Source organism: Ambystoma mexicanum, chromosome 1p, assembly GCF_040938575.1.
Source record: "Ambystoma mexicanum isolate Mex_15411 chromosome 1p, UKY_AmexF1_1, whole genome shotgun sequence".
NCBI classification, from domain to species: domain Eukaryota; kingdom Metazoa; phylum Chordata; class Amphibia; order Caudata; family Ambystomatidae; genus Ambystoma; species Ambystoma mexicanum.
In genome coordinates this window covers 833,566,045-833,591,485 of record NC_090921.1, presented here as the reverse complement: position 1 = coordinate 833,591,485, position 25,441 = coordinate 833,566,045, and the positions used below count along the sequence as shown (strand labels likewise).

The window sequence follows — 25,441 nt, the reverse complement described above, 5'->3', positions numbered from 1 at the left end:
TATTTCATGCCCGCCCTCTGAGACATCATACATCATTTCCAGGGCGGCGTCAGGATCTTCCTCTAGCATCGTCTCAGGCCACCTCTCCCTCGCCGTTTCATGAGCCTGGTGTGAGTTATATATTGGCCTCTATGCATCACTGTCTCTTCCTGCAACCTCTGAAATTCCAATACTGAGGGTGGCCAAGCCTACCGGTTCCCAGTATCTACGGACTACCTCAAGCAATTGAGTCATTCCCATATATCGCCTCCAGCGGGATCCTGCTGAGAGAGCGGGTCCGGAATCACCCACCGTCCTCCACGTTCTGCGCCAGATATCCCAACCCAGCTTCAATAGTCTCCCTCTTCCCACCATTTTACTCTTTAGTAGCCACACCGTCTCTCTCAAAGTATGGAGCCGAGTCACCCTGCAAAAGCCTAGCATCTGCCGAGTCCTCTGCCGACAACCACCTGGCCACAAACACCAGCTGCCCCGCCAGATAATAAAGTTCAAAGTCCGGCAAGTTTATGCCCCTCCCTGTCACATGAGTTCTGTAGTTTCCACAGGGCCACTCTATTTCTGGAGTTGCCCCATATGAAGCTCCTGCACATACTGTGAAGTCTCCCGAAAAAGCTTCTGGGAATCATATGCGGGGCATTCCCAAAAAAATGTAAGTCTGGGCAAAACCACAATTTTGAGCAGGGCTGCTCTCCCCATCATAGGAGGGGTAATCTAGACCAGAACAGCATGCTGTTCTTAACTCCCTCAATCGCTTTCTCTGTATTATGTTTGTGCTCGGTCTCTTTCCTATGATAAATATGTTTTCTCCCAGATACCTAAATGTCACAGTCTGCCAGAGTATTTGCAGGATAGGCAGCCTCTCCAACAGGACACTCTTATACCTTCCCAAGGGGAACAAACTAGACTTCCCGGGGTTCACCGATATGCTCGAGAGGGTGACATAACGATCCATCACCTCCAACACATATTGCAGGTTCTCCTCCGGGTAGCGCAAATAGAGGAGCATGTCATCTGCATACAGCAATATCAGGTGTATGCCACTTATCGTGCAAATCCCCACCTCCCCATATTGTTGTTGCAGGCATATCGCCAACGGCTCTAATGCCAGAATGTATAACATGGGTGACCAGGGGCATCCCTGTCTGGTCCCCCTGCTGAGTTGCCATTTGTCTGAAATTGTGGATCCTGTTTTAACTCTCGCTATCGGGGTGCTATATAACATCTGGACCCACCTGATATATCCAGGTCCTATTCCGTATCCTTTCAGGGTCGCTTTCAACCATGGCCACCGCACCGAATCGAAGGCTTTAACCGCGTCTAGCGACACTATAGCCAACTCGCCCTTGTCTCCCTCTGTAATCAATGATATGGTGCAGCCTCCTATGGTTGTCTGTAATATTCCTGCCAGGGACATAGCCCGTCTGATCTGTGTGTATCAACTTACCAATCACCCTCGTTAGCCTATTGGCTAGCACTGCCGTAAGTATTTTACTGTCCTGATTGAGCATGGACAAGTGTCTATAGGACCCACACTCCACGGCCAGCTTGCCTGGTTTCAGGAGTGGGATGATCACTGCCTCGCGGAGGTACGATGGCAGTTCCCCCCGCTCATAGGCTTCATTAAACATGGCAAACAACGGCTGAAGTAGCTCCTGCTTATATGTCTTGTAAAACCCGCTAGGCAACCCATCCGACCCGGGTGCTTTACATGTGGGCAGATGTTGGATCACCACCTCCAGTTCGTCCGAGGTGATAGGGGCGTCCAAATCCGCGCGTTCTAGGTCATACAGGGTGGGTAGCCCTATATCCTCTATTGTTTCCAGTATGTCTTGACTCATATCCTCCCCTGTGTCCTCATATAATTGTCTATAATACTTGAGGAACTCCTCATTTACCCCCTCCTGGGTATTATGGATTTAACCTTCCACATCAGTGATCTCTCTGATCACCGAGCGGGGGGGGGGGGTCTCACTCTTCTACAGCCAGGCCAGCAATCTACCTGGCTTATCTCCCCCTGCATGTAGCCTCTCCGTGTATTTCTTGTAATTTAATTTACATAATCTATCCCAGAGTCCACTGCAGGTTAACGGTAAGTCCCTTATCTTGGCACTGTTCTCCCGGGTGGTCTCCTCATTTTGTGTAAGACCCTCCAGCTCTTTCTGTTTCCTGAAGTTCCCGTTCAATGCCCCCTTGGAGCCCTTTAGATTTTGATATAGCTACCCCCGCAACACAACCTTAAATGCCTCCCATACTGTTCCCACAGAGCGTACACTGCCCGTGTTAATTTCAAAATATTCCTCAATGGCCTCCCTCAGATCCTCTCGAAACCCTGCATCTTGTAATGCCTCAGTTCTGGGTCTCCAATGCGGGATACGCGCTCTAGGGGTTTGATGTCGCCACTCTACGACGAAGGGCGAATGATCGGATAGAACCCGAGCCTTATATTCCACTCCCACCATTTCTCCCATTATCTCGGCAGCAGCAAACACATATTCCACCCTCGTGTGCAAGTCATGTGGCGCTGCGTAGTGCGAATATTGCCTATCCATTGGATGCAGCCTTCTCCACACATCCTCTAGGCCTACGTCTTCCAACATTGTCCCCAGCTCTTTAGTCGCTGGCGCCAGCTTCCCTAATTTATCATCTGACCTATCTATTCTAGGATTCAGGGTACAATTGAAGTCCCCTCCCCACACCATCGCGCCACCCACCAGGGGGCTAATCTTACTGTAAAGGAACCTAAAATAAGCCGCCGTATCATGGTTAGGGGCGTACAAGTTTATGATATGCACTTCTCTGTTCTCCAGGAGTCCCTTCACCATCACCATTCTGCCCTCTGGGTCTATTGACGAACTGAGCACCTGAAACGGCACGTGCGGTGCCACCCATGTAATCACCCCTCTTGCATATGCCGAATACGTGGCCCCTATGACGTTACCCCTCCATTTTCTCCTGATGACCTCTAACTTCTGCTTGGTGAGGTGAGTCTCCTGTAGCAAGGCTATGTCAACACGCATCCTTTTTAGATACAGCATCACTTTATTACTTTTTAGATAACTGTTTAGGCCCCGCACATTCCAGGTCACCACTCTAAGATTACCTGATGCCATCCACTCGATATACTCCCAATCCACCCCTCCCTCCGATGCTTCCCTTGATGGCCCATTTTCCGACTCTTATCCTTCACAACCTCATCAATTGCCCCCCCCCCCTGTACCCCAACTCCACCCCACTGCACACAACCCAACCCCTCCCCCTACCCTACCCTAACAAATGCCCAGCTCCATCCCTGGATCTCAGGTCCACCCGCGTCTGGTCCTATCTCGTGTCCGAGGACTAGGACCCCGCGGGGCGTCACCGATCTAACGGTGACCTAACTAGGTGTACTACTAGTGGGTTCAAGGGATGCCTCCTCGGTGCTCCCACTCCTCTATTTAGGGTTGTTGCGTCCACCGAATCCTGCCAGCTTATATTGCAGCGCACTCCCCACAAGCTTGATTTAACTCTATATTCAAGTCCCAATTTCTTAGCCATGTCACCAGGGATGACATAGCCGAGTGCTACTTATCTTCTGCAGCTCCCATCTGGATATCCGGTTCCTCAGGGTGGCCCTGCATACCCAGCCATTCCATCGCATCCTTCGGCAGCTCAAAAAACAGGGATTTGTTCTTGTAGAACACTTTCAACTTGGCTGGATAGAGCAACATAGAACGATGGCCTGCTTCTTTTAGCCTCCTTTTCACCGACCCAAAGTTCATCCTGCTGCACTGTACATGCAGCGTGTAGTCCGGATACGCCGTGATTTTTGCCGACCCCCCCTTTCGATCGTTCCTCCTCTCTGGAAAAATTTGAGTATCTTCTCCCGATCTCGATAATTCAGAATCTTTGCGATCAGCGGCCGCGGGGGGATCCTGGGGGCGGTCTCCTTGTCAAGGCCCTGTGCGCCCTTGCAACCGCAAACCCCTGGGTCAGCGCACCACCAGTTATCTCATGCAGGAGCATGGTTTCCACATATTCTGTTGGGTTCGGCCCTTCCATTCCTTCTGGCAAGCCAACAATTTGAATGTTATTTCGTCTTGCGTGCCCTTCTGCCTCCTCCACTCTGTCCTCCAGGTTGCCCACCCGCTGCACAAGGGCATGTAGCTCCAATCCATGTGCGGCACACGCCGCCGTGCTCGGGGCCATCTCCTTCTCCAAGTTCCCGGTGCGCTCCGCAATCGTCCGCACATCCTGTCTCAGCAGGTTCACTTCCTCTTGGACCGCTCCAATCTTGAGGTCCAGGCCCACTTTCAGTTCGTTCATTGCCAGGCCCAGTTTAGTCTCCCAGGCCACTTTCAAGTCCGCAATCGCTGCCAGCACCTCCTGGATCGTGCCCGGTGTCTCTGCCACTGTCATGGGAGTCTCCTTGCTTTTGCCCCCCTCTGCACCTGGGGGCGTCTTGGCATAGGCCTCCATCGTGGACTGTTTGATCCTGGGTCTAACAACTTTAGAAGACATCTTACTATGTTTTCTGGGCGTATGCCAGCCGCGCCTCCCCCCGCACAAATGTCCACGTGGCACCAGGCCACTCTTGGCAGTATAGGGCCGTTGCGGCTATGTCCATGTGTGTCCTTGTCGCTCACCTCACACCTAGAATGGGCTGTGGCCTCCCACGTACTTGTGCACTCTTGGTGTCGTAACTCCAGGTCTCTGCCTTACTCCTTCAGTGGCCAGTGTTCATGTGCACACACTGACCCATTGCACTCCCCTTTCAGCGCTTTGTCGGTCGTGAGGCCATCCAGCCCACAGTGCAGACCAAGATGTTTTGCTCCCGTTCCCAGATTCAGGGGGGCCGCCTTATGTTATGTCTGGGAACCAGCAGATGTCCCGAATTAGCCTCTTTTACTGGCCTGCTTCAATAGTTTGTGATGAAGTCCCACCAGCTTTGGGCCTAGGTCACACCCCTTGGTGTGTTCTGTATCTATTGGGCCCCACGGTATCGTGTTTTTCGCTCAACCTCCAGTGCTTCTAGGAGGCGGCCCCCTGGAGCGTGTCCGGTCCTCTGTATTCCAGCACACCCCGCAGCTCCAGCGGCCGCCCTTGCCACAGGCAGCCCAGCTTACAGTCTCTTAGAGCATGTGGAATATTTGTTTTAATCAGCTGACTGGCCCTTTTGTGTCTCTTCTGTCACTCCGTGTGTCCAGAGTCCGATCCGTGACTTTCTTAAATACTGCCGCTGCCGCTCACTCTCTGCGTTAGCCCCAGGGTCCCCTGTTACATTGTTGCCTGCCCGTTAGTAAGCACTATGCACCGGGCGCAACATTCGCTCGTTCCTCCTCCGGGTACACAGCTACAAAGTATCTTCCACGGGTTCCTCCGACGTTCGGTCTGACTTCACTGCGGGCCCAGCGTCAGCCTCCAGTTCGCTCGGCGGGTCTAGTCCGTTACCATCCATGCATATTCATGCTCCGGGTGCACGCATCTTCGGATGTCTTGCTGACTCAGTCATGTCCCTCGGCCCGCAAAGCAGAAGCGCGGCCTGGGCAGTCCGCCTCTCTTCTTCCACTTTTCCACACCACGGTCCCTTTGGGTCTGTAACTTAAGGCAGGATCCTGACATCCATTGCAGGTACCGTCCGGGCCCTCCGTTCGTTATTGCTGCGGCGCACCCATGACCCTTGATGATCTCTTTGTTCCCGCCGCCATTTTGTTTCCACTTTTCGATTTGGGGCTCGCAGTTATACAAATAAGTATAACTTTGTATCCGTGCATCACACATGCACCGAAAGTTCAGCGAGTGCGGCCTTCATAGTCAAGGATGTTGATTCACAGTGCTGACAGGCATCCGTGCACGCACTTTTTCTCCAGGATCATCACAGGATCGAAGGAGCTCCTCCGGAGCACGTCCCTTTACATGGCCGTCCTAGCCACGCCCCTAATTTGTTTATTCTTGTTGCATTTATGTATGTTTTTGGTGAATAAAGAGGCCCTATAAGAGCCATTTTATAACCTAGCTGAGTGTGTATGTGTGTGACTAATTGCCTTTCAGCCTATAAGGTTTCTTCATGCAGTTTGCTGGGGCTGTGAAATATACCCTTGCACTTATGAAGCAAAACGCAGAGGGTTCGGTGTCAATGTGTTAAAGGCTGTTGGATCGAGCCTCAAAGGATATGGAACATTTAGTTAATTTAAATAGGCGCACAACAACATGCATCTTTGTGAAGATATCCAGAATAAACAAATGTCCATTCCTCAGTTTATGAATTGTAACCACACATTTGTAGCACATGCGATAACCTTGTTATGCGAAAAAGAAATTACATAAGAAGTACTACTACACTAAAAATAGGATTTATGAACATTTAAGAGCAATACAAATAAAAAGTCAAACTGTTACTTATTCACTGCACTTTGGAACATAATGAAAACATAGAAGAGTTGTTGTTTCATGGAATTGAGCAAATGGTAAGTTATCGACAATAAGATTTTAAAAATTACTTTGACAACAAGAATCAAACCAAATCTTTTTATTTTTCGCAGCACTATTGTGGGTATAAATAAGGATCATAAGTTACATTATTTTTTGGTTTGATGCAGCAATTGGATCCTTTTAAAAAATGACTGATTACCATTATATTATGCTTATGTTGGTATTAAAGTTATTACTGCATCCATTTGAAGAAAGGAAGGAATCTAAGTCAATATACATTTAGCTGTGCCATATAGGAGGCTAATGATGAAAGATAAAACTTTCAGGGAACTATGTATACAGTATTTATTTTTGGAAACACTAGGCTATCGGCACATGTGAATATTAACACTAGATTAGAATCGTGAGAAACATGACTCTGATACAGTGCACATACAAATGGACAGACTTAGTTAGCCTCATACCATATAGATACAAGATATTAGGCATTGGTAATAAATGGAACATCATTATTAGGTACTTATCAGGATTTTTGTGACTCATCAATCGAAAACTGTATCAATGGCAAAAGCAGGGATAATCATTCAGCCAATTTGAAATGGAATACTTAAACATGCCCGAAAGGTAGTGAATATTTGGAACAAGGACTGAGTCCTTTGCTGTATAAATACAGTGGCAAAATAGTGCCCACCACAGACCCTCTGCCAAACTCGATGTGGTTATCATACCGTTTTGCTGAGTTTCTGACTGGAAACGCGAAAGTGAATTGAGTAACCCGCATGATATTTAGAGTTATTGTCAATAAAACAAATTGTTCAGTTTGCAGATGCGAAGCAAAGTAATGGGTACGGACACATCTAGTAGCATCCTAATTAACAGCAAGATATTTCGATATGTTATCAGTCAAACAGTGTTTTGTTTGCAATTACAAACTCAAATTAAAGTAATACATATGGGTAAATTTAAAAACATCCAAAGTTGTTAATGGCTCAAGTAGTTTTAGACTTAAGTTTACATAGGCTTTATTTTTCAACATTTAGGAAAGACTTATTACTGCATAATGTTACATCAAAGAAATTAATCCACTCATTCTGATTCAAGGCAAGTGATGACCTTTGATAGTTTATAAAAGAACACCACATTTTTTGGTCGCAATATATTTAAATATCCCTTAACATTTTCTGTAAGTGTAGATGAAACTAACGGATGTCAAATGAGCTGATTGAAACACCAACAAACATGCATAGACACAGCAAAGAATGTTTTAACAGGCCTTATAACAATAGATTAAATATGATTGGAATAACAAAATGTACACAAGTAAACTTGTACAGGATTAAGATTTCTAACATGGAAATAACAATTGAATAATTCAGAACTTTTAATTTACATGATACAAGATGTGAAGTTAGATGGACTAATACACATGTTTCACTTTTTCTTCCCTATTTTGTTTCTTTTTTTTGTTATTTATATTGATCACACATTGAACTATTGTGGGGATACTTGATTGATTATTCATTGGTGGCATTGGGGATACTTGGCACATGGTTATTATAAAATAAGAACTGAAGTAACTCACGATAGGTCTTAAATGACTGTTGGACTTATGTTGTGAAACGCGTTGGAAGAATATAACAATTACTTGTGGTGTTGAAATACATAATTGTACCAAGGAATATAATTTTCCTTAGCGGGGAAATACTGAAGCTAATTGGAATAATGTAAGTAGGTTTTGAGGTAAATTGCGAACATTGTGATTGACAATCAACATTTACTTTAAACGTATTCACTGTGGTTATTCTTGGGCTCATTTGTAAGATGTATTAGTGGCATTAGCAGGTGTGGTGCATGGGTACCCGGATGTAACTTTAATTTAATAGCCATAGAATTGACACACATCTTTTAGATATAAGAAAAGACTTGTGTAGCTGAGCACCATACAGACTTCATAGTCAACTGTTGGTAGTTAATAAAATAATTAATAACTACACAAAGAAGTAGTCTAATTTGAAAAGAACATTAGGTTTGTTTCAAAAACCGTATAACACTGCTTCTTCATATGAGGTAATCTAGTTACACAATGAATTGACAGCACAAGGGTTGAACTATCACCCATGTGTGTTAATTGTGCAGTGAAGAGTTGATCCAGCAGTAGAATTAAGCTAGTAGCCTATTGGATTAATCGAGCAGCAGAAAGAAAGGCTCTAGCTACACAATGAGTATATCTAGCAGTGAAGTTGATGAATCTGTCACTAGAAATGAGTTAATTGAGCGGTGAAACAATAAACCTAGCAACACAGTGAATTTTAAATAGCCACAGATAGGTGATCTGGCTACGCACCAAATTATCTTTCGAAGGGATTGTGTCCTCCGACGTATTCCTTATCTTAGATATCTCCTTCCAGCTCTGCTGGCCTCGGAAAATTTTTCTCTAGAGGGCGCTGCGCGTCGACGTCCTCCGTGTCGATGTCCCTCGACAGCTGCCGTATCGACTTTATCCTGCCTATAAAAGGCCACGCGCAGCGTCTGTTGCTCAGTTCCGTTTTTCCGCGCTTACTCAGTGCCTCGGAATACCATTGCTCAGTCAGGTTAATCCTATTTACCTCGAGTTATTCGATCCGTACTCGATGGCTTCTTCGTTGGAACCGACAACTCCTCGGTCTGGCTTCAAAAAATGCCGAGATTGTGGGAAAAAGATGTCGCTGACTGACGCTCACAGAGTTTGTCTGTGGTGTTTGGGAGCTGAACACCATTGTTCGGAGTGCGAGGACTGTATGTCCATGACAGCTAAGGCCCTGAAGGAGCGTAGGGGGAAGCTGGAGAAAGGTAAGACTTTTAAAGCTTCTTCTTCCTCGACAAAGTCGAGACATTCGTCTCCTCGTCACCATTCGCGCTCCAGGTCTCGGAGTGGGTCCCATCACTCCTCGAGATCGAAGCACTCGAAGAGGAGACGTTGAAGATCCCCTTCTCCGTCTTCCTCTTCCTCTGTTTCTCCAAAGAGAAACCCTTGCCCCACGAAACATAGTTCCCGGGCTGAATGGGAGGAATTCCGCAAAAATATGATGTGCGTCTTCGAGAAAGCGGCCTCGACCCCCTCGAAGACTGCCGAGAGCAATGCTCTGGTCGAAAGACCCGAAGGTCGAAAATGCCACGAGTCGCAGTACCCGGCGAAGGAAACTTCTCAAGCGCGTCTCGAACCCTCGAGTAGGACTATGATCTCAAAACCTTCTTCGAAGGTGCCGTCGACGAAGGTTCCGCCGAGGTCGGTGTCTTCGACGCCGTTGTCGAAGGGACCTTCGACACACGGGTCTGTCGACTCGACGCCATCTTCGACACCGGCGTCGACGCCAAGAAAAGTCACGGTTACGACCCAGTGGCTATCCCCAGGTCCTCGATGACCATGGCGTCGAGATTGTCGAGCAGAATCCCAATTCTGTCGAGGTCATCGAGGCCTCCGCCTTTGTTTTTCGGCGCCACGCTCGAAGCCTTCGGCGTCGACGACATCGACGTTTTCGAGGCCGATTATGACAAGTTTGGCACCCTCTGCCTTGGAGATGGGGTTTACACCCTTTATGAGTTCAGAACAATTGAGAACTATCTCCTCAATTATGGGAGAGGGTGAATTGTCTGAACAGGAAGACACATTTGAATTGCAGGGACCTATAACCCCAATTAGAGAGGAGTTTTCCTCTGAAGAACACAGGTTAAAGGATCTTCATGATTCCTTACATGAGGCAAGTGGGTTAGACACTTCCCCTGAGGTGGAGTTTTCTAGGCCAGACCCGGGGGAGCATGCTGAAACCCCCTCTAGAGCCTTAATGGCCAGGATCACAGAGTTTATGGGGTGGTCTGCACCTTCAGTCTTTCCAACAAGATGACCTCACGGATATTCTTGACAAAGGCCCACAGGAGGATCCTGTAGTGCCCTTTCATAAAGCTCTTCAGAGGAAGATTATGACGAACTGGGAAACCCCAGATGTCGTCCCGGCAGTAAATAAAAAACTGTCTACAAAATACAGGGTATCTTCTTCAGACCCAGAGTTTTTGTCAAAACACCCATCCCCAGAAAGTCTGGTGGTACAGGTAGCATCTTCTACTGATGTCAAGACTGCTTACCCTACCGTCCCACAGGACAGGGACGATAAAAAATATGAAGTTATGGCAAAGAAAGTTTTTTCGGCATGTCGCATGGCGTTAAAATCTGTTAATGCTACTTGCACGCTTGCTAGATTCAGCCATACACTTTGGGATTGTGCTTCTACAGCGGCTGACTGCATCCCGGAGGGAGAAGAAAGGGAGGCTTTCCTGAATATCATACAGGACGGTAAAGACGCTATGTGCGAATCCCTCCAGACGGGCATTGATTCGGCTGACAGTATCAGCAGAGCAATGGCGGCAAGTACAACAACCAGGAGATTCGCTTGGTTGAGAAAGTCTGGTTTTGCCCCAGATGTGCAAGTCAGGCTCTTGAACATGCCATTCGATGGCTCTTCTTTGTTCGGGAAAAAGGCGGATGACAGTTTAGAGAAACTGCAAACTTCAAAAGCAGCAGCAAAATCCCTAGGCGCTGCAATCCGTCAGACACCTTTTCGTCCCACAGGAACCTCTGCGAGGGGCAAGTCCTTTCGCTTCTACTCTGCATTCGGAAGAGGTAGAGGACGACCGGCTCAAAGGGGACAAAGAAGAACTACCCGAGGTGGACGGGGTAGATATTCAAAAGCCGCAGCAACAGCATGTGCCTCTTTACCATCGGCATCTGCATCAGCCGCCCCAAAACCACTCTGAGGACTTCCCTCACAGGACACCTGTAGGAGGCAGGTTGACTCAACCACTGGCGGAATGGCAGGCTATCACGTCAGATGCTTGGGCATTGGAAACAGTTGCCCGAGGTTACTGCCTGCCTTTCCTACACATACCTCAGAGTCATCCACCGGGGATCAGCTCTCAGAAAGCTCCAGATCCGCTCCTCTTGCAGGAAATTTTGGACCTGCTAGAGAAAGGTGCCATAGAACCGGTACCTGTAGCGGAGAGGAACAAGGGCTGGTACTCCCCTTACTTTCTCATTCCAAAGAAAGACGGAGGACTGAGACCCATCTTGGACTTGTGAGAATTGAACAAATTCCTCAGGAAAGACAAATTCAAGATGGTCACTCTTTCTCAGATCCTCCAGGCCCTTCAGTTCCAGGACTGGTTGGTATCTCTGGACCTTCAGGACGCTTATTTCCATGTGCCTATCCATCTCAAACACAGGAAATACCTGAGGTTCGCAATTGGCAACTCTCATTATCAATTTTGAATGCTGCCATTTGGGCTGACCTCCACCCCGAGGGTCTTCACCGAATTAATGTCGGTAGTGGCAGCAAGTCTAAGGAGGGAAGGGATTCACGTCTACCCCTACCTGGACGATTGCTTGATCAGGGCTGTATCTTCGGAACAAGCTCAGATCCAGCTAAATCACGTGTGCCACTCCCTTCACAAACTGGGCTTCTCCCTCATTTTAAAGAAGTCACAAATGATACCATCGCAGAGACTCCAGTTCATAGGAGCGATCCTGCACACTTCCCTGGGAAAAGCCTCGCCACCAGAGGTGAGGGCTCAAGATATTCTACAGATGTTTACCAAGTTCCAAGATGCCCAACGTCTCCCAGCCTTCGACTTTTTGAGGTTGCTAGGCCTCATGGCATCCTGCATTTTCCTAGTGCCAGAGGCTCGCCTGAGAATGAGATCCCTCCAGTTGACACTGAGGACTCAGTGGTCACAATTCTCAGGGAGAATGACAGATCTTCTTCAGGTTCCCGACAGGGTGGCTCGAGACCTTCAGTGGTGGGCCTGTCAGGAGAACATTCTGAAAGGAGAACAGTTTTGGCAACCCTGGCCGGAGATGACAGTAGTCACGGATGCCTCACTCACGGGCATCCCACGCCAACGACTTGACCATCAGCGGTTGTTGGTCTCCATCGGAGTCCAGACTACAGATCAACCTGTTAGAGCTGAGAGCCATCAGTCTTGCGCTGAAGGCCGTTCCTGCCAGCTGTACAAGGGAAAAATGTCCTGATAATGTTGGACAACACGGTGGCCATGCATTACCTCAACAAAAGAGGAGGCGTAGGATCACTACCCCTGTGCAGAGAGGCGATGCAGCTCTGGTTTTGGGCAATCCAAGAAGGAATCTCTCTATCCGCAGTTCACCTAGCCGGAGAGAAGAACTTGACAGCGGATGCTCTGAGCAGGCAGAGCACAGTCTCCCACGAGTGGGAACTAGCTCAGGAAGTCCTTCAAGAGATCTTCGCCCTTTGGGGAACCCCTCAGGTGGATCTGTTCGCCACCAGCATCAACAGGAAATGCGATCTGTTCTGCTCAAGGGAATTTCCCCCGAGAGGAGCTCTGGGAGACGCGTTCATAGTGGACTGGGAGTTTCCGCTTCTGTACGCGTTCCCACCGGTCCCTGTCATTCCTCAAATGATCAGGAGGTTGAGAAGATTCCGGAGAACCATGATCCTAATTGCCCCTTATTGGGCCAGGAGAACGTGGTACCCGGACCTTCTAGGCTTGTCCAACTGCCCTCCAATTCCACTTCCACTCAGAGAGAACCTACTCTCACAGAAGGGAGGTCAGGTTCTCCATCCAGACATCAAAACCCTCAACCTTCACGCTTGGCTTCTGAAAGGCTGAGGTACAAGGATTGGGACCTCCCTGATGATGATATGGAGGTGTTGCTTTCGGCAAGGAGGCCAGCAACAAAGTCTCTATACCGCTGCCGTTGGAACAGATTTTGCAGCTGGTGTAGAGAACAGAATATCGACCCCTTTTCATGTGGTACACCAATGGTTTTGTCCTTCCTACTCTATTTGGCAAATTCAGGCCTTCAAGTTGGCACCATTAAGGGCTATCTCGTAGCGCTATCCATCTTTAAGCGCACTGCGGAAGAACCATCCTATTTCAAGTTACCCTTGGTAATACAGTTTCTAAAGGGGTTAACCAATGTTTATCCCCCAAGACCATTCCAAGTTCCCCTATGTGATTTATACTTAGTCCTAACTTTCCTGATGGTCACACCTTTCGAACCACTTCATTCTTGTTCGTTAAGATTCCTTACCCTTAAAACTGTTTTATTAATAGCACTTACATCTGCTAGAAGGGTGAGCGAATTACAAGCTCTTTCTTGTAAACCCCCTCATACAATCTTTCAGAAAGACAAAGTTGTCCTGCAAGTGAAGCCTAATTTTCTCCCAAAGGTGGTTTCTGAATTCCATAGCACTCAGAAGATTACCCTACCATCTTTCCATCCTCCTCCTCATCCGGGGATAGAGGAAGAGAGGTTACTCAGGCTGGACCCTAGAAGGGCTTTAAGTTTTTACATCAGTAGACTAGCCAGGATAAGACGGGCAGACCAGCTGTTTGTAGGTTACGCAGGCCACAAGCTGGGGTTACCAATAACCAAGCAGACCATTTCCAGATGGATCATTCTAGCCATTTTGGAATGTTATAAACTGGCAGGGAAAGAGCCCCCTCAAAACCTTAGGGCTCATTCGACCAGAGGTATTGCAGCTTCATCGGCCCTCAAAAGAGGTGTGCCGGTTAAAGACATCTGTGCGTCCGCTACATGGTCGTCTATCCATACCTTTACACGATTTTACAACTTGGATTCCTCCTCCAGTAAAGAGACTAGGTTTGGAAGGGCTGTACTGCACTCTATTCATCAATAGAAGACAGGGTGAATGCAGTACTCCCTCCTCCAATAATAGAATACTGCTATGGGAGCCTATCTAAGATGGATGGGAGGGTCGATAAGGAATACGTCGGAGGACACAATCCCTTCGAAGAACAAGTTACTTCTTACCTTGTAACGTTCTTTCGACGGGATGTTCCTCAGACGTATTCCTTATCGACCCTCCCATCCATCCCCGCAGTTCTACTTCCCTTGTTGTTGCAGCTTACGCACCTTCAGGGTGATTAGTCTAGTCCAGACAGAAGTACTGTGGGCTACAAAACGGAATTGAGCAACGGACGCTGCGCGCGGCCTTTATAGGCAGGATGACTTCGATGTCGATATGGCAGCTGTCGAGGGACATCGACTCGGAGGACGTCGACGCGCAGCGCCCTCTAGAGAAAAATTTTCCGAGGCCAGCAGAGCTGGAAGGAGATATCTAAGATAAGGAATACGTCGGAGGAACATCCCGTCGAAAGAACGTTACAAGGTAAGAAGTAACTTGTTCTTCTGCCGAATGAGTTGTTCTTCACAAAGTGTAGTGATCTAGCAACCCAAAGAATGTATCTAGCAATATGCTGAATTACTATTTTAAACCAAGTCGCTTCTATCAACTTCATAATATTCTTTCTGCGTGCCCACATGATCCTTCTCACTCTTCTTTACTCTGAGCCACTGACCCTACTGACTATTTTACTACAAATGTTTCTAACCTTCGGGCCTCCTTAGCTACTTCATCTTCACTTTCTTCCCTACTCCCTCTCCTACTCCTTCCTTTTCTAGATTTTCTACTTTCCACCTACCGATTCTGATACCGCTCACTTTTTCTCATGCCCATCCTGCTCCTTCCCCATATGATCCCATCATCTACTCTTATCCCTTATATTTATCCTCCCCTTCTTTCTCTTACTATTCTTATTCTTTCTCTTTCCTCCTCTGTTTTTCTTGGCTCATTCAAACATGCTACTGTTATTCCTGTTGTAAAGAGCCCCTCCCATGACCCTTCACTTCCTGCACATTTTCAGCCTATTTCTCTTCTTCCTTTTATATCTAAGCTATTGGACCTCATTGTTTACTCTCAAATGTTGTCTTCCCTTCATCTTCACTCTTCTGCCCCCTTTTCAGTCTCGTTTCAGACCAGCTCATTCTACAGAAACTTCTCTTGTGCATCTGTGATTCTGTTCGTTCTGCATGCAACAATGTTTCTTCCTGATTTTACTTGATTTATCTGTAGCCTTTGATACTGTCGCTCACCCTATCCTACTTTACTCGTTCTTTCTTTGCCCATTTCTGGCCCCACTCTGGCTTGGTTTAAATCTCATCTTTCTGTATCCCAGGCTTCTCAGCTCTCCTCTCCACGTCCACTTTTGTATGGTGTCCAGCATGGCTTGTATACCATCCCCCTTTCTGCTCTCATCTTTTCTTTCAACCCGTCCGGTCATTTCTAAGCCGAAGACTCAAGTTTTTTTCTTTTCTGATTTCTGACTCTTCAGTCTCAAGTCTCTATCTGTCTTTCTGCCATCCAATCTTGGATGATGTCCTTCATCTTAACCCATCTAAAACTGATGTCCTACCCTGCTTTTCCTTCTCCTTCTCTTCTTGCTTTCCTCCCACCCAGCCTCCCTTTTCTCCTGCTCGGAATCTCAAAGTCCAATTAGATTTTTCTCTTATTCCGCTCACATCTCTTACTGCTTGTAATTGCAGTTTTCTTGTTTTAAATCTTTGCTGTGCTCGTCCTTTTCATGCCACTAAACTTATTTCTACTTTCATTATTTCTCGTATTAACTACTGTTTCCCTCTGGATTGGGCTCCCTGCATCTCGTCTTACCCCTTCAAGCTCCATTTATAATTCTGCTATCCACCTACTCTTCGGTTTATCCCCCTGATCTTCAATTTCTTCCCCATTCCTTGCTTCTTCTATTTTACCATTTGAATCTCGTCTCCAGTCTAATTTCCTGTATAGTTTTTAATTTTCCATGGCCTTGCTCCACCTTAACCTGCTTCTTATTTCCTTCTATTCCCTTACACAAGCTTTACACTCTCTATCCACTTATCGTCTTGTTGTTCTTAAACCCCTTTCTGCTTCTTACTTTCGTTCTTACTCTTCTTGCTCCACTTCATTAGAATTCTCTTCCGCTTACTATTCCTTCTTCTTCCCATCATATTTTCCATACTAGTTTGTAGGCCCATTTTCTGTTTTTTTTCTTATGAGATGTTTTCTTTTTCAATTTGATCTGTAATTACTGTACCGGTTTCCTTTTTATGTAAAGGCGCTTTGGCGAAAGCAATATAAATGTCAAGAAATACAAATACAGGTAATCTAGCTACAAATTAGAATTAATATAGTCATGTAATGGCATTAAACCAGCAACAAAAATAACTAGCTGCAGGATGATATCATTCCAGCTGCAAAATGAGTTAGTCCAGCTGTGAAACTAATACAACAAATGCATAATAAGTTGGACTAGCTACCCAATGGCTTATTGTAGCGACTCAATGAAGTAATCTGGCTGCATATTGAGCTACTAAATATATTGATTTAATCGAGTAAAAGAATGGCTGCAAATGAAATATTGCTGCAACAATAAATCTAGCTGTGCATTATGGCTACAAAGTAAACCACTAACCAATCTAGTTCTACAATTAATCTTGCTGCCCAATGTAATCAAATCAAGCTTTGCAATAAATCTAGCTAAACAATGTTAATGTGGGTACAACTAACAATCTAGCTGTGTATAACAATAATTCTAGCTGTATAAAGATTAATCTGTCTGCATCATGAAATAATCTGCACATTTCAATATCAGACTAGTACACAAAAAATCCACGCAAAGGAATGATCAGTCTGGCTATACCATGAAATAAGCTATCTGCAAAACCGACAATAAATCTAACCGTACTGTGACTTAAACTAGCTAGGCAATTAAATAATTTGGTTATGCTGTGAATTGGTCTGACTGGACACTGAAGTTGATATAGCTGCGCCTGGGCAGCTGTGTTCATCACATTTGGAATGCAAGTTCAATGGACTAAACATGCTGTTTAACCCCTTTAAATAAGTTGCATATATTTGTTACATTTCTTAAATGTATTGTATGCTAAAAGAATAGGTTTGATGCTGATGTGTGCTCTGTGCCTATTTCTTTCTTTTGACAGAATAATACAACAGATCTTTGCTGGGTTTTTTGCCAATTCTGCGATGCCTGGATCCCCTCATCATTTTTCATGGTGAGCCCTTGTTTTATATTTCAAACATAATTGTGTTGCAACGTAGAAGGGGCAGAGGATGGAATGTAAAATGTTTAAGTAGTTATTTCATTTTCACCAGATTATATGTTCATTGAGCTTCAATTTCAACTTGACTCAATGGAGTCAAGTGTTCCTGACTCAGAGATTAGTTATTGCAGCTTTGTATTAGAGATCCTTATTAGTATTTGTATTAAAATTCTGGTAAATTGGTGTGATCAGTTTGACGGAAACCCCCTGTATTTTGATTGTTCGGCAGCAGAGTTAACTTGCCAATGAATCCCATTTCTGGCTTTAAAATTTCAGCACCTTACTGTATCCCCTTTCCTCTATACACTTGGAATTTGATTTCAGAGGTACAAAAAAGTCCTGGTTTTATACTGGGAAGCCAGCACCTGTGCGACCACAGCCTCCCCCTGCATCTCCTCCTTTTGCTTGTCCGTCCTTTCCTCTCTCTGTGTGATTTCACGCCTTTCGACCATTTAGATTTTTTTTTCCATTTCAATCCGGTACGCCTTTTGCTTTGGTGTAGTGTCTCTCCGCCTTTGTTGAGCCAGGGAGTGTGCATTTTTGTTTTCTGTGTTCCAAATGTGAATGCCTCTTTTTCTGCAACTGACACTCATTCGTCTGCTGGATATGGGTTGGCTCCGATTTGCTTTTAGGATCAATGTCCTCTGATACACACTTTTGGTGACTACTAGCGAAGATTGGGGGACTTTCACACCAGCGCTCCATCTCAAAACTTACAGGATCGCATTGCATCGCATCACAGCAAAGAAAGGTAAATGATAATTTCTTAGGGCCCAATAGGTTGGTGATCTATTCTTGGGGACCACCTGTTAGGGAAGATGTTCTTTTTGAAGTTTCCCTTGGATTAGTGGAACCAACTAGTCTTGACCCCCTTTCGGAGATCCAGTCTCTTGTGGGCTACCTTGCCAGAACAGTCTCCTTTCTGACTTCAAGCCTGGAGGTTTGGTGGCTGCCAGCTTGTGCCACAAGTCAGCTTCTCCCAGAATTACAGCTTACTATCTTCAAGGGAACCTGTCCTGGAGCAGCTTCTGTGATTGCAACTAGAAGGGCGCTTGTGGTCACCTGCAAACGGTGATCATAGCTAGCTGGAACCTTCAAGGTCCTCTTCATTGGAACAAAGGACAGAAGATGGAGTACCCATCGACCATGCCCCTGAGGTTCCACTGACCCCCAAACTTCCCAGATGATCAAGCGCATCTGGGAAAATCTGAGTCAGGGGGGGGTTAAGTAAGCAATAGTGCCCCCCCTGTTTTCTAAAGGCTCAAGTAAAGAACTATGTTTTTATGTTGTGTGCAGCACTGTGTGGATTCATTGATGGCCTCTGACTCCATTCTCCTGAGACTAAGTCTGCACTGCTCTCCATTGCTATCTTGATGAGATTGTGCTTTTGCTGAACTCTCAGAGCTCCCTATTCACCATAACTAGGGTGGCCTCCTAAAATCTGTCCACCAGGCCAGAATCTAGAAATTTATCTTAACACTACCAGTTTAGGAAAGTGAGGTTCACCACCTTGGAGGTAATCCCAAGGTCAACCTGATGTTACACACTAGTGGGCTAATTCTGAGGGCATCCCTAGGTTTTGTCCGACAAGGGGCTGACACTAGAGGTAACAAAGTTGCCCCTGCATAGGGAATTCTGAGGGTTCCCACAATGGGGCTAATTCTTTAGACAAACCTAAGGCTTTGCTTCTGGTTGCTAACATCAGGAACACTCTCCCATTTGACACTGCAGGTTAACCAGGCTGAATTTTTGCCAAGAAGGAATTTTGGTGACAGCTCAGACCCTACAGAAGAAGTGTACCAATGTATAAATGATGATTGTACTGAGCCAGTGGGTCTATACCTTAGTGTTGATGTGGGACAGTGTTGAGACAGAGTTGAGAAATCATACCAACCAAAGAAAGGATGGTTTGGTTTTAGCATTACAAAGAAAGGGTAGCTTTAATTGGTTACATGGCATAGTTACCATATCACAGCATAGCAGTGTAGGAACTAACAATACTAACTCTTAACCTACTAATCAATAACCCTCAACCCCTAACCATGAACATAATTAGTGAATAGAATGGGACAGCTTAGTCCATAACTAAGGGTGCAAACTAAGGGTGCAAACTGAGGGTGTAAATGGGACCACAAACAATCCCTGTGATGCTTTAGAAATAAAATGCAGGAATTAAAACTGCTTTTGCGATGTAGTTGAGGAATTTGAAGAATCACTCTGTTTAAAACAGTTCATTGTATTTGAGCTGCTAGCACGGGAAACTGAGAGGAAAATGTTGCAACTATCCATTCCGGGCCCTTTGAGCCATCCTGTATAAAGAGGACAATAGGACAGGGTTGGAGCATGTTTTCACTTGTGGAAAATTACAGGGAGTTCACTCCAGCCACCAGTTTGATATGACGTCACTGACTGGGGCTGGGAGATCATATACCTTCTGTAGGAATACCATCATCATTTATGCATTGGCACACATCTTATATAGGAGTTCGAGCTGTCACCAAAATGCTCTCTTAGCTAAAATGTCAGCCTAGTTATCCTACATAACTACCCCCTTTTGTTTCTGCCAGGTCCCAAAATCTAAGGGCCTCTGTAGAAACAAATAAAAATCCCGACTACAACACTCATCAACTATGTGATCTAGGGTGCATTTGTAAGAATCAAAGCATTTGTCACCCTTCAACTTAAGAATCATCCGTTATTGTTTGCAAAATCTCCCATTCACAAGTTTTCATGTCCTTAGATGTAATGCGGTTTGCAATTATGACATTTAAATATCATTAGATTTTTTTTACACTTTTGATCTTTTGATCTTTTTTTCTAAACATTTCCTTTTGATTTGTTTAAACTTTTTTAATCCAATTTCTTTTTTAAACTTATAGGGAATCATCAGAACACAAATGACACCAAATCCTTTTGCTGCAAAAAAAATATTTATGCAATATTTCTCCTTAAGTGCTGCATATTTTAAGAATAGATGGCTGTAGCAGTCCATCTCTAGCGATAAACACGTTGAAACCAATGTCCTTGTTGATAAAATTAGTCACCCCTAAAATGTTCATCCTTCAGTCGCTCATAAGGCAAGGATAAAAGAACCTAGTATCAAATTATTTGCAAAATGAGAGCACCCTTAAGCTGGTGGTGGCAGGTCCATCATCCGGCCTGAAGCTGGACCCGATAGCTTTGCAATCTGTGTCTGTACATCAGTAGGCCTGTGTCCATGCCACAGAGTTCCTTGACGTGAAAGCAAGTTTTCATCCTCTCTATGTGGGGGTTTCCTTCATGATCGCCAGTCACTCATCTTTTCCCTTCTTCGGTCCAGGGGGCTCCCACTCATCCAGGGACCTCCTCGGTCATCAGCCCAACTCCAGGGCCGCTGGTGAAAGAAGCGGTTAATATCTAAATCAGAAGAGAAATAGATTAAGTATCAAGTAAAATACTTTATTTTAATCTATTTTTTATTTTTATTGCCATTGCTCCATTGCCCTCCACGACCTGGAAGAAATATGTTGTATTAAACACTATTCAAACACATTATATAATACCTCATTCTTTTCCTGGAATCAAAAGCCTGTGTTAAACAGTATATAAAAGGCTCCCTCTGCAACTCTCTGAAAGCAAATGTATGGATTAAACATAATGCAAACCTATAATTCAAACACATCCCCCATTTGTTCCATTTATTTGGAAGCTAGAATGTATACTACCTATCAACCTAAAAAAAAGAATATTACAAGCAGAAATACTTCTAGTTTTTTTTAACCCATTTTCACACCTCACATCCATACTCCGTACGATAGTCGCTTGTTTTGTTTCTCCCCTCACTTTCTGCACTCCTCTCTCTCACCTTCTGTTTTTCTCTGGCTCTACCAGAAATGTCGTTGGGTCTAGTACGGTAGTCGCCTATCTGTTTTCATTTCCTTCTCACTCTCCCCTCCCTTCCTTATCTATGTCTTAGTTCTTGCACTATCTGAAATGTCGTCAGGCGGAGTACAATAACATCCTTACTGTTCATGGCCTGTAAGAATGTCATTGTATTTTCCCTTGTTCCCTCCCTTGCCTTGAAGCGCTTTGAAACTCATTGTGTATAGGCGCTATATAAATAAACTATAATATCATACTCTCTCGCACACGTTCTTACCTGACGTATCCCCCTTTTTGGCCCCCCCACCTCTTATAATTCCATTCCCACTGACTTACCTGCTACAGTGCATCTACTTACCTGTTACAGTGAATCACTTCAAAGTAAAGATGTTTTGATTTCAGTGTACAACTACACCTTTCATTCCCTACGTTTCTCCAGCATATCCCAGCCTTCGGGTGAAATGGCTTGATTTGGTGAACATGGTCCGCTCTCCTTCCTTTAACATAATTCTGTTGACCACAGGTGAAACCTTGTCCACAATTTTGTATGGGCCGCGGCAGGATGCTAGAAATTTGGCGTTCTTGGGTTTACCTTTTGTGAAAATGTAGAGGCACAGACGTGTATGTCACTGATAGACCTCACCTCCAACCTATTGAATGAACAACTGGAAGACCCTGGATGACACAAATATTATTCTAATGCTGCATCGGGTATAAGAGATGTATGCACTCAGACAACAGTACTGAATGTATCCAAGAACTGAAGTGGTAGCAGGAGATTTGCAGACACCATTGAACATTGAAGAGCTGTAAAGGGAACCTGACAAGCGCAAAGTGATGTAGGGAGAAGACACGATGACACACTGAAACGATTTATGAATACTTAAAGAATGAAGACGTAACTGAAGAAGCAAAGTAAACATGTATACGAGTGAGAAGAAACCATATATACGAACAAGATTAGTAAATGTATATACGCAAAAACGCAAGGTAGATGAGCCCTATAGAAGCTTGCTGCAGTAGAAAATGTAACATTGGTAAAGTGTTGAAAAGGTGGACATCGGTTCAGAAGAATAGTAAGCGGAATAGCTCCTAGAGACTAGGTATGCAAAGCTGACGGACGCTGTAAATAAAAATGTGTGCCTGAACAAAGGCTAGCTGCTGGTCAGGGATCAAGGATGCCACAGTAAGAAGCAAACTGCAGAGTACAAAGGGAGTCAACTGGGTTTAGTATATTTCTCTTAGATTAAGTAAATGAGCGAACATTTGCGAATGCCAAGTATTGACCATTAAAGATGTAGAAAAGCGTATGTGAGACGGAGCAACCGAGTCTCCAGAGGCTGAAAAGGTTAATGACACCCAAGATAATTGAATCAAATAGCAATAAATAGACAGGCGAGATGGACAAAATCATGGACTCGTCGCACGTGATTTAGGACTCGGAAAAAAGGCCTATTCATAAGACTTTAGTTGCAGATAGTGATGTACCTCTACTCCCTTGAAAGTTCCAGAGAAGAGAGCCTCCATCAAGGTCCAGTACAAAGAAGAGGCCTTGGCTCAAGGCTTGGCTGACGAGAGATGGTAGACTAATTGGATGTGTGGGCAGTAGTTTGATGGTCTTTGTACCTGGGTTTTGTTTTGCTTATGTGCTGCTAGTGTCTTGGAGTGTTTCTCGTGTGGAGTCTACATTTGGCAGCTACGTTTGCAGTCCCTTTTTGCTGCCCTTCAGTGAGGAGGTGGAGCTTAACTAACAAAACCTTCACTCTGGACGCAGAGTGTCTTGGATTGTTTCCTGGGTGCTCAGGGGCGAGGAGAGCCTCTTACTGGCACTTCACGGTCTTAAAGGGTAAGGCTCTCACATCTTGCGATAACCTGCTGGTTTTCCAGTTACATTTTCACTAAACGGCAACAGGTCTTTTACCAGGGGTTAAGAGGCAACACCAAGTTGGGGTGAGGAGGGAGAAAAAGAGAAGAAAAAAAAACATTGCTTCTCTGAAATCCTCTTTGTAAGCGAAAATGTCGCTAGACTCTGTCTCTCCCATGGACAAGACCTCAAGCCTGATGCCAAGATGACGGGAGGCTGTTGCTTGCCAAGAAGCAGACTCGGCCTACCATTACTACAGCCACTGCTAAACCCCCACATCCCCGCCGTGCCCGCTCTGTCTCTTTCAAGCGAGCTGAAAAGATGCAAAAACCTGGCGATAAGACTCAGAGGTGGGCACGTAATGTGTGGGTTTATCAAAGATCATGAAAGCTAAGAAATCCTTGTTAAGATCCGACTGGCAGCCCCTTATTCCCTGTAAAGCTTACGCTGAGTTGCCAACTAAGAACATGAGTCATCAACAACTTTCTGACATCCTGGAAATTGTGTCTGTAATGAACTGTGTTCACGATTTGGCAGACGCCGAAATATTATAAAGTAATTCATCCCCCATCACTCCCCAGGACGTTTTCTTAGCAAACAGTGAACATATCCTACCTGTTGCTGAGCAGTTAAACAGAAGCTCTTTTGCCACCCTGGAACAGGGGGCCATGCTTAACTTGAATTTAAAAAACGGCACAGATGCATTGGACATTTCCTTGTCTCTGGCCCATTCTCCTTCAAAATCATTTTTAAATGCCCCAGAAGGGTCCTCTGCCTCTCGAGCTAAAGTGCTTCCAGTTGCCTCACAAACTCCATTGGAAATTATATTTACTTCAAAGAATTCCTCAATTCAGACCTTTCAACAGGGTCACTATTCCTAAAACGCTGAAGAGGTGTCCTCTCCTCTAGCTGCCTTATTGGTTAGGGACATCGCTCTCATCAAAGAAAGATTTGATCTAAAGGCCAAATTTACCAAACCCGACCTCATACCTGATCCCTCAGCCCCTCATACGTTACAACACAAAAAAGATGCTACACAAGATCGACACAAAAAGACCTTGCAAGCTTGACATGAGGCTTGATGTTACCTCAAAGGAAGCCGAGGTAATTCCTAGTGCTCATTCACGGCTCATTTTCTTTTTCATCTGAGCAGATACTTGAGTCAGCTAAGATTCAAGCAGTTTCATCCTCTTTATCATCTTCCTCCCTCGACAATTCTATTTTTTCGCCTAAAACTATTCAAGGGCCCACAAATCCCTTAAATTCTACTGCATTCCAAACGCATTGTAGTGTTATGTCCGCTCTAACTATCTCTTTAGCGCCGTTACTGAATGAAAATATTAAAGATCAAGCAACTTTATTAGCCCTGATACACTCAAAAATTATATTTATAGAATAATGTATCACTTCTTTGCTAACGAAAGTGGATCATGACGCAGAGATTTCTTCAGTTACAAAAGAAGCTCCAGGAAGCTCTTGCACTGGAACGCGCAGATAAAAAGAGCATGTTGGGATCATTGCTGGAGATTCTACATGGAGAAAAAAGCATCCATGATCCAAAACCTATGGCTTCTAAACCCCATTATTCTGACCGCAACTTAAAACCAAAAACATCAGCAAGTGATTTAAATCGGTTGTTACTGGATAAACTAGCCAGCCTGGTAGATTTAACTCACCAGTACCCTATTGTACGATGTGATGAAGAATTGCGATCACAAAACAGAATGGCTCCTATTCCTGAAGGAGAGTATACGGGAGGGAAAGCCCAAAATAAGCTCAGGACAGAGGGCTATCAGTAACAAAAGAACACAAGGGGGGGTTTGTCCTGGCTAAAACAGTCAAAGCTAATTGCAATTTGTTGGGATGCAAATAAAATTTGATATGTATCTGAATCCCTGTTATAGCTATTATTTATACATATCCAGGGGAAAGATGGGAAAGCATCAAGGAGAAAAAATATATCACAAGCACTTAGTTAATATAAATCTGGGAGTATTTTTTATTTACTCTCCTCAGTCAAGTGTTCACTTTTAAACAAACAGAAATTGCATAGACCCATAAGTAGTGTGTGTGACAAATTATGTGGTCAGCATATAAACAAAGCAGAAACAGATTGATGCATAAAAATACCTTCAGGTGACATTCTTAGAGGAAAACCTATGTACACGCAGCTTTCTTATCATATTTAGTACATTTCATGTTCTTCTCATTGAACACCTTAAATGGATAACAGGTAAATGGCACGTATACCTCGATTTAATAAGACCAACAGAACATTTTGTTGCTCTAACACAGATTTATATTAACTAAGTGCTTGTGAT

General features: G+C 44.9%; 1 protein-coding gene across 3 annotated transcripts in view; it reads left to right on the top strand.

The window, feature by feature from the left end:
• RNF115 (ring finger protein 115) overlaps positions 1-25,441 on the top strand; it is an 809,324-nt gene that overhangs the window by 368,833 nt on the left and 415,050 nt on the right. For all 3 annotated transcript variants that reach the window (XM_069652791.1, XM_069652792.1, XM_069652790.1), the window contains exon 5: positions 17,276-17,347. In XM_069652791.1, coding sequence (XP_069508892.1) covers positions 17,276-17,347 — 72 coding nt within the window. The remainder of the gene's footprint in view (positions 1-17,275; positions 17,348-25,441) is intronic.